This window comes from Scophthalmus maximus, chromosome 9 (assembly GCF_022379125.1).
Source record: "Scophthalmus maximus strain ysfricsl-2021 chromosome 9, ASM2237912v1, whole genome shotgun sequence".
NCBI lineage: Eukaryota > Metazoa > Chordata > Actinopteri > Pleuronectiformes > Scophthalmidae > Scophthalmus > Scophthalmus maximus.
Genome location: NC_061523.1, coordinates 22,290,001 through 22,303,043, shown reverse-complemented (window position 1 = coordinate 22,303,043; position 13,043 = coordinate 22,290,001). Strand labels below are relative to the sequence as shown.

The window sequence follows — 13,043 nt, the reverse complement described above, 5'->3', positions numbered from 1 at the left end:
CACTAAAATATTTCAGAAATCAATATGGGGAACAACAATTTGTTTATTTGATACCACTAAATATTATTAAATTGTGCGTCCCAATGTAATCCTATACTTCAGAAGTATCCAAAACCAATCATGCGCTCAGCAAAGTGTAAACCAGCGCATCAAAATGAAATGAGTTGTGTATCTCTTCTCGAAACGCCTGTGCTTTATTCTCCCATCCATTCCGTAACTTTAGAAATGGTAACCATGGGTTACCCTGATGAAGGAAAGATGACCTCCATGAAAAAATGATCGAGGGTCGTGATCAACATGTGTCGTGAAACCCATTCTGGAAAAAGAGCGTTCAGTATGAAAGCTCAAACGCTCTCTTTCGCTCCGGGTGCCGACACTTTTCACCGAGGTCCATGCTCTTGTCGGGAGGAAAGGCAGAGAGAAACATTTTATCTGCTGCTGATTTACTGCTCCGAAAAACCTGGAAAAAGATTAGAACCGGGCCCCGCACAGTAGTCTACAACAACAACTTTGAGGGTTGCTGGGGGAAATGACTTTGGAAAAATGTGGGTCCGCTGAGGAGAGTTCTCGGGAGCCACTGGAGCGTCGTGACCGTTCCACAGGATGGTGTGCAGGATTGCGTATCTGCACGACTGTCGAGCATATATATATATATAATGGTCAACAACATCTAGCCCCGGCGTCTCTGCACTGAAAACAGCTCTGTGAGGCAGAATAGCGGCCGTCAGGCCTCAGCAACTTAACACATGCACACCAAACACTCTGGCAGAGCAGCGGTGCGGAAAAGAATGTTTCTGCCGGTGGAACGCCAGCACTTCCTGTGCGCACAATCCGACGAGGTGCCAATCAAGTCGAGTCCACTTGATTGCCGTGATCGACGGGCCCGTTTCCACGAAAGGGGGCGTGGATCGTCCGGAGACTCAAGCTGGGTCGTATTATGGCGGGACGTGCTTAATAAGATCTACAGCGGGGGGGGGGGGGGTCCTCTGCCCCCTTAAGGTCCAATTTCCCCCCTTTGGCATAATGCCGCCATTGAGGGGAGGTGGAGATAGAATCACACCTCTCGCAGAGTTTCGAAATTGAAATGTTGAAGAGCGAGCGGCGTGGGAATTAGAAACGATTGGAATCTACCAAAGGGGAACCTCACCAACCAACAGTCCCCGGTTGTTAGTTTGGAAAGAATTTTTCTCTCCTCGTCACATTTGTTTGTGCACGTGTTCTCACCTCATCACTTTGACGCCACAAGTCTTTCAATAAAACCTGATTCTGATTCTGATTGACTCTGATTCTGCTCCTGCGCGTTGCTTTCTCCTTTTCTGCGGAGCCGTCACAACTGTACGCCGTCACCCATACGTTCAACAACCTGGAAGAACAAAGGCATTTTGAAAAGAAGAAAGAAACAGATGAAAAGGGGGGAGAGTCAATGATCCAACCCCGTATTTCCCTGACACATTTCTACAACCCTGTGCTTCAGCATAAGCCTAAAATCAACAACAGATAAGCCTTTTCTGTGTCCTCTCTCTTTGATCTGGAGGCCCCCCCCCCCCCCCCCCCCCCGTCCTTCCAGCATGGGCGGTGGGGGCTCCTAAGCTTCCTGTTCAGGGACCCCCCTCCCTCCCATTTGCTCTGGATGTTGGGCTGGAGACCCTGGAGGGAGGGGAGGGGAGGGGAGGGGAGCGAGGAGCGCCGAGTCCCTGCTAAGCAGATGCCCTGTAGCCGGTCACTGTAATAGGCGGAATATAAACAGCCACTAACATGATTATTAAAAGCGTCTTAAAAGGAACTCGATACAGAACTGGAACCCGCCATCTGCTCTGAGCGGCCTCCACTCATTTGAAGTGAACGGAGAAATGACTCGAATCTGCTTGGGGGTCGCGTGTCCTCAGGCCACAAAAAAAACCACAACTCTGTATCATTTATCTGAAAAATGACAACGTTTGCGAAATGGTATTGGGTCGGTTGAGTGGTTTGATAAAACAACGTGTATTCAAATTGATTTGAAACTCCTTGTGGTCTCATGAGCTTTTTGTACGGCTTCAACGACCCATTTTGTTGACACGATGCCTGTAAGATGTAAATGTTGTCGGGTTGTGTGTGTGTGTGTGTGTGTGTGTGTGTGTGTGTGTGTGTGTGCAAAAGGTAGAAAAGAAGAAGCAGGAGAGGGAGCGACGTGAGGTCAGCTCCTTTATGGAGGTAATCAGAGTTGTCTTCCTGTCTATTCACACAGCCTGGCCCTCATTCCCAACCTGAAACTAGACACCGGGGGTTTTGTTATGGGTTTACAGCTCCAGAGGACGAGGAGACAAACAAGGCGGCAGGAAGGGGGGGGGGGGGGGGGGGGGGGGGCAACGCTTCCCTCAGAGTTATAGCACCGCCGTGGAACTGACACTGAAGTCAGTGCCCCCTTTGACGAAGACGGGGTCTTGAGTCGTTGTGTGAAAAAAAACAAATTAAAGGGGAATTGTGAGGTGGTCCAATTGAAGAGCATGACCGCAGTGGAAAAAAGAGCCAAAGATGTGGGCAGATGTCACGTCTCCTGTGGGTAGAACTACCAACAGTCTGTAGCACCCCAGCGGTTTGAAATGGTCTGAGCACTCTTTTAGCGATGTACGTCGCTGACGTGGGTCTGAAGCAAAGGAAAGGTTCAACACATTGTGAATCGGCGGAGATCGGGAAATGAGCCGGACGCCTGAACTGAGTTACAACCAAGCAGGTAAATGCACGGCAAACCCACCAGCACCTGTTTATCCCCCAGTTTAGAGGATAAAATACACATTTAAGATTACACATTTTAATAAGTCGTCCAATTTACCTCCCATTGTCTCACTGTTTCCATCGTACCGTCTTGTACCAGGTCACATCGACGTTAAATACAGCTACGCTTTATGGCGCGGTCGATTCCTTTCAGCAGAATCGCAACAATCTGTCGGCAAATATGAACTAAATCCACATGAAAACTGACATTTGACTTTGAGGCGCTGACGGATGGCAAACCGTCGCGACAGCGCTGAGGTTTTGGGGGAACAGCGAGCCGGAGTATCAAACAGAGGAAGTTGCCAATAGCTGAGTTTTCACAGCAGGAACTTTCCCCTCAGGATCGAGGAACATTTGCAGGAACTCTTTTCAGGAACCAGGGTCTAAATTAAGATCAAGGGAAACATTTTTAGCCCCCAAAACGTCTCTGCTCAGGAGGTAGTGGGGCCTTGAAGCGCTGGAGATGCTGTGTTGGTCAAGCTCAGCAAATATTCTGTAAAATCGGTTTCATTCGATGTTGAAGTTAAGTGCTGTAGAAATATAATGTCGAAGCATTGCATGAGTAAGAAGTGGCAAACGGATCTTGGACGTACGTTACGGCTTTTATGGGAAACATCAAACCCTTTGGGAAAATTTGAGTTTAGGACTACACAAAACCTTAAATCCACAGACTCTGGTTGTATAAGTGCTCTTCAAGAATCTTCAAGATCTGACCATGTGCAACCAGTACAGGTCAAATGATACGTACTGTCCTCAAGTTGGCCCCACAAACCTGACAAACCTGACTAAATACACACAGAGAGGGAAAATATTTGGTCTCTCTCAGACCAGGCCTGAATATTTGAACACGGGTCTTTAACAGGATCAAAACCGTGCCTGATCCAAAGCTCCCCAAAAGCCAGAATGTCTCAGCGAGCCCACCTGTCGGGCCGACCACACAGCGCACTCAAAGGTCTGCTGATAGCGTAGGAGATTAAAGCCTATCTATCTGTGTCTGCGGAGGCCCTCGAGGGTGGGAGGTCACCAGAAGAGGAAGGAGGAGGACGGCGGGCGGCTTTGGAGGGTCGGAGGGGTGAGCGCACAACCGGTAACTGGGAGGTTAACCGTCGTACTGGGGATGGGGGGGGGGAGTGGCAACTTCCACCCGGGGACTGGCTGACTGATGAAAAAAAAGAAAGTCCCCCGTGACCCCCACCCTGTTGCCCCCCAGCCGAGAAGAGCCGGACGGGGACTAAAGCCCCCCATTGTTGTCCCCTCACACAGGATCACCAAGGCCACAGCAGTGAGAGAGGGACAGGGGGGGGGGGGGTTGGAGATAGGATGGGGCTGGTGTGAGAGGGCTGAGTGTGGGGTGTGTGTGTGTGTGTGTGTTGGGGGGGTGGGAGGGGGGGTCGGCCTACCACCTCAAACACAATCGTGTGATAGGACTTGGCCCTATCTAATCAAGGGCAGGAGGTCACTTCCGAACAACTGGGCAATAAAAGATTATTTCCAGCCACATAACAGGAGGAGCTGTTGGACGGGGGGGAGGGGGGAAGAAAGACAGAGAGGGAGGGAGGGAGTGAGAGAGAGAGAGAGAGAGAGAGAGCAGCGGGGGGAAGGGTGGCTGTCTGTGGGGAGAGGAAGTGAATTGAAAAAAGCCAGCAGACGGGAACCATCTGTCTGGATGCATAGTCTAATCTCCCCCAAAAAAAAGGGAATGAAGGGGGAGGAAGGGGAGGATGAAGACCGAACGAGCTTCCACTTCGTCCCTGCAAACAAACACACACATACACACACACACACACACACACACACACACACCCACACACCCGCACGTTTATTAGGGAACAAATGGGTGAAAGTGATGTCGTCTAATCCCTAAAGATTATAATGTTCAGTTATTGTTTTGTCGTCGAGCCGTTGATTCAATGTGATCATTCTGGAGGGTGTGGTCTCGTCGTGCTTGCATCATCCAAAGAGGTGTTCCTATTATTTAGCCTCCTCTCTTTTTTTTTGAATGAGGTGGACGAAATAATAGAAACACAGCATAATACCAAACGATCACGTTGTTGAATCAGCGCCTCTTCATCCAGGAAGTGTTGCTCCTTTTCAATCCAAGTGTACCTAATAAACAGACTATCTATCTAGCGATTGCCTCCATCTATCCATATCTTTTCTAGCCATCTCATCTAATGTGCGTTTGTGATGCCTTGTTTTTTTTTTCTTTCTGTCCTCGGTTGAGAAATCAAAGGGGAAAAACAGAACAAAAGTGGTTGCAGGGGGCCTGGAATGCAGGCAAACACACAAAACTGTCCCCCGGGGCCGTTAAAAAAGAGGAACAAGGACATGATCTTGTCAGAGTTAGGCTATGTGAGGGGGGGTTAAAGCAGCTCTGAGTTAACAGAGGAGGGGGGGGGGGGGGGGGGGGCGTCGCTGTTTGTATCGCAAATTTTCTTCCTCTGCATTCTCGTGGACGACCTCTCTTCTTTTGGAGAGGTGGTGGTTTACTTCACGCAGGGCCATCTCTCATGGCGTCCTTGTCATTCTGAAATACATCCCCACCATCACTAGAGACCTTTTCATATCTTGCGGATTAAATCTGACGATCTGTTTTCCAGCAACACGGAGGACAGACACCCCCCGCTGATTGAATGAGCCCAAAATGTATTAAAAGAAATCACAAGCCGTTCCACCTTGAAGAAAAACTTTGCAAGGAAAAAAGGGGAAGTGACGCCTTGAACAGCGCTGAGTCAATCGCCGCCATTGATCACGAGGCGTGATCCGGTCAGTGGCCGGAACAACACCTGGCCATTAATTACAAAAGGAGAAGAACCCCGCCGAATGATTGTCAAGGGGTCACGCATTGTGTCGGTCCCGCCGGCCTCCTCCTCCTCCTCCTCCTCCTCCTCCTCCTCATCATCCTCATCATCACGAGCAACCGGCCTTTGTCCATGAAGCGGCAGACAAAGGCGAGAGACAGGAAGGGGGTGTGGGGAAGAATGTGGTATCAGATGGCTTGTGACGCTGCATAGACACAGGGCAGGTTTGGAGGAGGAGGAGGAGGAGGGGGTGTGAAAGTTTTACACCGCAGTGCCTGTTGGTGTGTGTGTGTGTGTGTGTGTGTGTGTGTGTGTGTGTGCCCAGGAGCAAATGCTTAAGAGGCTCGAGCTCCAATGAAACACCTCCATCTCGAATGGCCCTCGACACCTGATAAAACACCGGGTCGTCCCCGCAGGCCCTTTACGGCCCCCGAGGAGGAGAGAAGGCCGTCGAGCGTCTGTCGCCGACACTCGGCCCGTCCGACCAACGGACCGAAGCTCCTCAGTGGGGTTACAAAACACACAAACCAAGTCATATTTGTTCTCTGTCTCATTGTTATGTTGCTTGTTTCGGGAGTTTTGTTTTTTCGCCACCGGGGTTTTTTTTTCTTCCGGATATTTCTGCATCCACCAACAAACTTTGTTTGTTCTATTCAGATTAGGTTTTTTCAAAACTTTCTCGAAAACAATTTGTGCATTCAGGAGTAAGGATCTGGTTCTAACCCGCAGACCTCACTGTCAACTGTTTTCATAAGGGAGAAGAAACAGTCAAGTCTGCGGAAAGAAAACATTTCTATTTTTTTCTTCAATGAAATTAGAAACTCCATTCACTTCTTTAGTTTTACGAGCGGAGGGCAGAGATCTCCAAACTCTGGCATGCCGGGACACAGCCAAGGATAAATAAGCAAATGTTTCATTTCTAATAACGAATTCGACTTTGTCCTGCCACAGATTTATTTATATATATGTATTTGCGATTGCGTGTGAGATCTCCTTGGATCCGCAGCAGAAGTCCGATGAGCGAGCGGCACTTTGAAGTCGTGTTTACCTCCATCAGTAAGTTTTCTACTTGGACCTGAGAGCCATGACAAAAAAAACCCCAAAAACCTTGTTGCCCTTTTTTCTGTTGTTAAGCCAAAAAAAGCTGTCTTTATAAGATGAACTCTGTCGGGGGGAAAATATCACATCTCCAAGATGTGGCGGCTTTTTGAAAGTGAAATGGAGGGATTACATGTTCCTCTGCGGCTTGAGAGAATTCTCCAAACCAAAGCTTTTCAGAAGAACCTGTTACATAAACTCCGACGCGCACGGTGGTCGAGGCAAACACGAGGGCTGCTTTTCTTATTCACCGAGATGTTTGCGCTCTGGAAGGTTTTTTTTCTCGCCCGGACAACAGCAATGCACTGTGTCTCTATCAGGAGCTGCACTGAAATGTTTTACGGCTGTCTTGATATGTTTTCTTTCCAATGTCACGTTTGGATCCCGCGGAGGGCGAGTGTGGATGTTGGAGACCTTTCTGAACGCACCGACCCGCTCACATGTTGCTCCAGCGCGCCCGGCAACATCCCAAAAAAACCAGAGTATCTGAGGAGATAACTTCCATAAACTTTGGTCATCGCGCCGACGTCCAGAAAAAAACAAAAACGCCGCCTTCCTTTCCAAAATCCACCGCCCCCACATTTCCACTGATTGCTAATTTCTATTTATACGTCCACGAGGGGGGAAATAATGAAAACCAGATGAGGAGGCGGAGGGAAGCCGAGGCAGTTGCTGATGAATGCCGTGGAGGAGGAGGACGACTGTTTGTAGAGTATCCTGCTCCACCGCCGCGGCCCCCGGCCCCTGGCCCCCGGCCCCTGGCCCCCGGCCCGGCAGCGGTGCCCCTGGCTAAGAGAAAAAAGGACTGCCCCCGGTAGGATGTGTGTGGGTTTGGAGGTTCCACCGTGACTCACTTGGTAGTCATGCGTGCGTGTTTGCACTCGCATGGTCCCGAAAAAAAAACAACCAAACGCTGCAGCGCGGGACCCCGCCAGAGCCTGACGAAACTCCAAATAGCGTCGCGTGGGCGTGTGGAGCAGCTAAATTTACCCTGAAACAAGTGCAAAGAGGAAGAGAAGGAGGAGGAAGGAGGAGGGGGGGGGGGGGGGGTTGTGACCATTCAAACCACTGAATTACTTAATACTGACTCGGGTTTCACTTTCTTCGCGGTGCAGCGGTAGTCCCCGCGATGACTCAAATGTGACGCAGTTGCAGAGCGGTTCACGTGGCAGGAGGGGAGTGGGGGGGGGGGGGGGACCGGGAAGTGAAAGGAACTGTTCAGAGGCCTTCGAAACGTTACTTCAGACACCTTAGATGAGAGGTTTAAGAGACGTGTTGAGGACTTAACCCCGAAACCAAAAGTTTCTGGAAACTGGTGGGAGTGTAGGATCCGTTTCCTTGTTTAGGCCTAGGCCGGAAAATATCACGTAAAAACACAAAGTCTTCCTGTTCACCGCCTCCTGATTATAGTTTAGATCTCTTCCACCTCCACTATCCATACAGGGAAACTAAAGTGAAACCTGAAAAGAAAAATGAAAAAGAGGCCTCCTATTGTTTGCCCCATCGTCCAGGGGCCCGGAGCAAACGGGGCTCAGATTGCAGCTTCTTGAAAAGGTAACAGGAAATTGACAAATCTACTAATCCACTCTTAAAACTATTCAGGGGGAAAAAGAAAAAGGTTAATTCCGCCAAAAGAGGAAGAAGACAAGCACGTTAAGTACAGAAGGGCCCATTACGGAGGAGACAAGCCCTGGTTAGCTAAATGACAATGGCCAAACCAAGATGGTTCCTTTGTGCTCGTGTTTACCGTTAGCTTCTTATCTGTGACGCGTTTAAAACCAACTGCTGAACACCGCAGCAGCTTAAAACTCTCTGGTTTCTCGCTCGGCTCATATTCCATATTCCAAAACATCCCAGGCCCTTGTTTGCACACTGCACCTGAGGGCGCCGCTGTCGCACGCGGTCCGATTATAGACCCGGTTGTGTTGTTTCCTCGCCAACGCTGCAGCGTTTGAAATCATAACTTTCTTTTTGTCCTGGTCACAGTTTGTGCCCCCCCCCCCCCCCTTTTCTCAACTGTTGGCATGTCTGGCTGACCAACCAACTTTCAAAGTGATGATCTCATCCCCTGGGGGCCCCCGGAGGTGGAAGGGTGAAGGGTGAGGAGGGGGCGGGGTGCGCGGGGTCAGCGGACTTCCCAAGTGATAAATTCACTGACACAAAAAAGAGAAGAAGAGGCCAATCAGCCAATCGGCAGGACCGCGGGTCCTTGGCGGGGGCTGGCTGGATTCGCCCCATGTCGTTGCCTTTAGTGCAGGAACCACGCCATAAAAAGGCCAGCATTGATAGCCCCCGGTTTATTATCTTTGAACAGGTGGCCCCGGCTACTCGTAATGGCCGCTCACTTCTCAAGGCACACACAAACACACACTGTTGGGGCTCCGCAATACGGAGGCTATTTGGGAACATCCCGATCCAGCCGCGTTAAAGCCCAGGGAATAAACTACGGTGCATAGTTTTGCGATGACTCGTTGACTGGTGAACGGAGAGTTGGGGGTTGAGGGGGTGAGGGGCGAGCGGTAGACGCAGAGTTTACTTCCTGTGAGAATAAGTCATGGAAACCGTGGAGGCTCCGTCGATGCTGTAGGAGCTTTGGGGGGCCAAACGTGTGTCAACGACCTGTATTGTTTATAGCGTTCAAGGTTACCGAGGAGAATCGTAGCAAAGTAAAAACCCCTCCGAAGAATGTAAACAGTGACATTTGGAGCTCCAAGCTGTTTCTGCTCACTGCTGAGGGTTTTTGTTTTTTTTACCAGGAATTCCAAACCCAGCACACACACACACACACACACACACACACACACACACACACACACACACACACACACACACACACACACACACACACACACACACACACACACACACACACACACACACACACACACACACACACACACACACACACACACACACACACACACACTCACAAGAAAACACGCGTTCCCTTAAAAACATCAGCCAGTCGGACCGTTGTTCAGCGGATCAATCAAGACACCAGACAGTGCGGATTTTTTTTCATTAATTAATATATTTTCTGCATTAAAGTTAACATAGTTTTCTTTTGTGCCACCCTTTAATTTTTTCAGTAAGTATTTGATATTTTGTTATATTCAGACATGAGTAAAATTTAAGACTGTCTCTTGCAATAAATATCATAAAATAATAGAGCTTCACATAATAAATATTTTTTTTACAACAACAAAACAAAAAAAATGTTTTAAACAGACATTTTTTCTTTTTTTTTCAAAAAATAGCCAGAATTTCCTCTTATGGATTTTAGAGCAAATACAATTTACACAAAAAAAAAAATGAAAAGAAAAAACAAAAACAAAACAAACATCTGGAGAATGCCACAGAATGTGTAGTGAAGAGTTCCGGGTCGGGTGGAAGGAGAGAAACATATCCGAGGTGGGAGGAGGAAACACTATGAGATGGATGTGCTTTCGTCAATGCAACGGGATGATGCATTATGGAACCACGGATCTTTGTGTGGTCGCAAACCAATAATTCAAACATATAACCTGCTCGCTATGAATACCAGGTAACAGCTACATCATTGCCCTACAGAAGATCGTCCTTCACAGATTTGGTGAGAGGCGGCTTCCCGCTGGGGCACACTAGACCCAGGAAAGGAAACCTGCCTACCTAGAACGGAAGAAAAACTTTTTCATATATATATATATATATATATATATATTTTTCCAAAAAATAATTGTTAATGAGGAGCTGAGGACAGACATTGAAACAGTTATGGCAAACACTGGTCTGTAAAAACAAACAAACATGGTCTTGATCCAGAAAAAATAAGAAAAATAAAATCGAGTGGTTTTCGTTACTCCTTTGCTTTAACTCCGTAGGGTTCTGCAGGAAGGAGGAGGGGGCGGGTGGGAGGTGCTAAGAATGTTTGATAAACATTAATTTCTGACTGTCATCATCATTATCATTGTCATCATAAGATCCACATCAAGAGTCTCCCGCGCACACGCAATCACAATCACACACAGGGGGGGGGGGGCGACGATCAGGAGGGTTTCTCCTGCGTCTGTCGGTCCCAGCTCTCCAGTTTGCAATAGACAGTGTTGGAGTTCTTGCAGCGGCAGCCGGGCCGGTTGACCCGGTCGTGGCAGCCCTGGCACGCCTTCAGACACCCCTTGACCGGCAGGTAGCACAGCAGACAGGGGAAGAGTACCGACATTAATCCCATGCACAGGAAGCGGGAGCAGCAGTGGGAGCGCGACACCGAGCACGGGTGGTCGGCGCACGAGTCCCCCTCGTCGTCATTTGAGCAGTGGTAGAAGATGCCCTTGACCAGGCACATGCACGTGCCGTGCTCCAGCGCGCTCTCCGCAGAGCACAGGCACTGGCCGTTGCATGCCAGGCACGAGGGCAGGCTCCGGGGGGCCGTGCAGTCGGTGCACTTGCACTTCCCGCAGCGCTCGCAGATGAACTGGTGCCCGGCGGCGGCGCCGTTGGCGGCCACCACCCCGTTGCCGCTGCCGGAAAAGTCTGATTTCCCTTTGCCCTGGGGCTTGAGTGGAGCCTCCAGTGGAGGCTGGTGGAAGTGAGGTCCCTGCTGGGGCTGCGAAAGGGCCTTGGGCTTGGGCTGAGTCCGAACGGGCCGCTCCGCCCGGTGGTGGTGCTGTAAGGTCATGCTGGGCCTGGTGGGGGGCGAGCGTGCCAAGAGTCCCTGCTCGGAGGAGGCGCTGCTGTTGCTCCCCGAGCTGGCAGCACTTCCTGTGCTAGTGGAGCGGCTGAGCCCCGGCGCCCGGGACCCGCCATACTGCTGTCCCCCGGCCACGACCACCACGCCGCCCCCGACGTGGTGGTGGTGACCTGGCGGCCGGTGCTCGTAATTGTTGTTCACATTAACGAGGATGACCTCGTGAGTCCGCTCCTGCTTGTCCTGGGGCCTGGGGGGCATGCGGGGCGCAGGGGGCCTCCGCACCACCGAGGGCCCCTCGGTGTACTCGTTGTTGGAGCGGATGGCCTTGATTTGGTCCAGGGAGAGAATGGCGGCATGCTGGAGCTCCCGCTCGTAATCCGACCTCTGCCGGCTCTCGAGGGAAGGCTGCTGGATCACCACTAATGAACCGCCGGGGCCATGTTGACTTTGGAGCTCCATCTGGGGGGATCACCACTTCCGACATTCACCGTAGACTTGGCATGCATCGGAAAACCTGCCAGGGGAGGGAAGGGAGGCCAGGGGGGAGAGACAAAGGAGAGGCAGGGAGGGAGGAAAGGGGGACATGGTCAGAAAGAGCCAAAACAAGGAATAACAGACAAACACACGTTCCTGACGGAGGGAGGGGGGGCTGAACATGACCTGAAGAATATCATTCTTAAACAATAAACTACATGATACGACTACATTAACACCACAGATTACTACTTAAAAAGTGAATTATACAATATCGTTTGCATGTGTACGCTGATATTTAAAGGTGTATTCAGTTAATCCAGATTCTGTCAACATGACAAACGTGTCACTTTTGATCTAGTTAACTGAGGCAACCCGGAAAAAGAAGTTGACCATTAACAAGACTTTTTGTACCCAATACGCAACACATCCCCAAACTTCAGTGCAGGCCCCTGCGAATATACTTCCCCTTCCCCTCATTTACATTTGTATGACTAGTTAACATTTAAATGCAACCGCGGCGACGACGGAAAAACGAGGACACGATCCAAGGGGGGAACTAAATGAGCTGCCTCACTTAGTATTCTATTACTATCCCACGAAAAAAAAGGGTTTCAGAAAAATGGGGACAAAAGTAAAGAGAGAGAGAGAGAGAGAGAGAGAGAGAGAGAGAGAGAAGAAGAAAAACCTTAAGGTCAGACCAAGTTCCGAACAGAGCACTTGAATTTGTGGGATTAACAAAAAAACTTTCACCTGAGGTTTAGAAGCAATTTAGTTTTTTATGTTTATTTGAAGCAAATAATTGTGTCTAATGAGTTTGGGCGATTAACAACCATCTGGGAATTTGGATTCCAGTCCTGGGGGTGTTTTTAAATTAAGAAACTATACACAAGTTTGCACATAATGCCATGAAAACCTCACAAGGAGAGGAAGAAGAAGAACGACAGTTCAAAGCCAACGACGATCGATTCTTGCGCACAAACCAAAAAACTCTTTATTATTTATAATATAGTCAAAAGGGCGCAGGTAGAAATCGGATTATCCAAAAGGAGGAGACGTCGTCCGCAGTGTATTAAAAGAAGGATCTTATAATAATAATAAAATTCGCAGAGCCGGAGATCAGGAGACATTAGAGAGAGGACGCGTCCAGATAGACGAGGAAAAAAAACTTATGAATGAAAACAACCGCCGTTGTGGGGAGGAGGAGGGAGGGGGGGGGGGGCGCAGCGCCGCGCAGGGACACGGACGCA

The 13,043-nt window shown here is 49.6% G+C and overlaps 1 protein-coding gene across 1 annotated transcript in view; it reads right to left on the bottom strand.

Moving 5' to 3' along the window:
• Positions 1–9,939: 9,939 nt before the first annotated feature.
• Positions 9,940–13,043, bottom strand: part of spry1 (sprouty homolog 1, antagonist of FGF signaling (Drosophila)) — a 4,071-nt gene continuing 967 nt past the window's right edge. Inside the window, exon 2 of the mRNA XM_035650311.2 lies at positions 9,940–11,833. Within this exon, the coding sequence (XP_035506204.1) occupies positions 10,678–11,778 (1,101 nt within the window). The 5' untranslated portion in view covers positions 11,779–11,833 and the 3' untranslated portion in view covers positions 9,940–10,677. The remainder of the gene's footprint in view (positions 11,834–13,043) is intronic.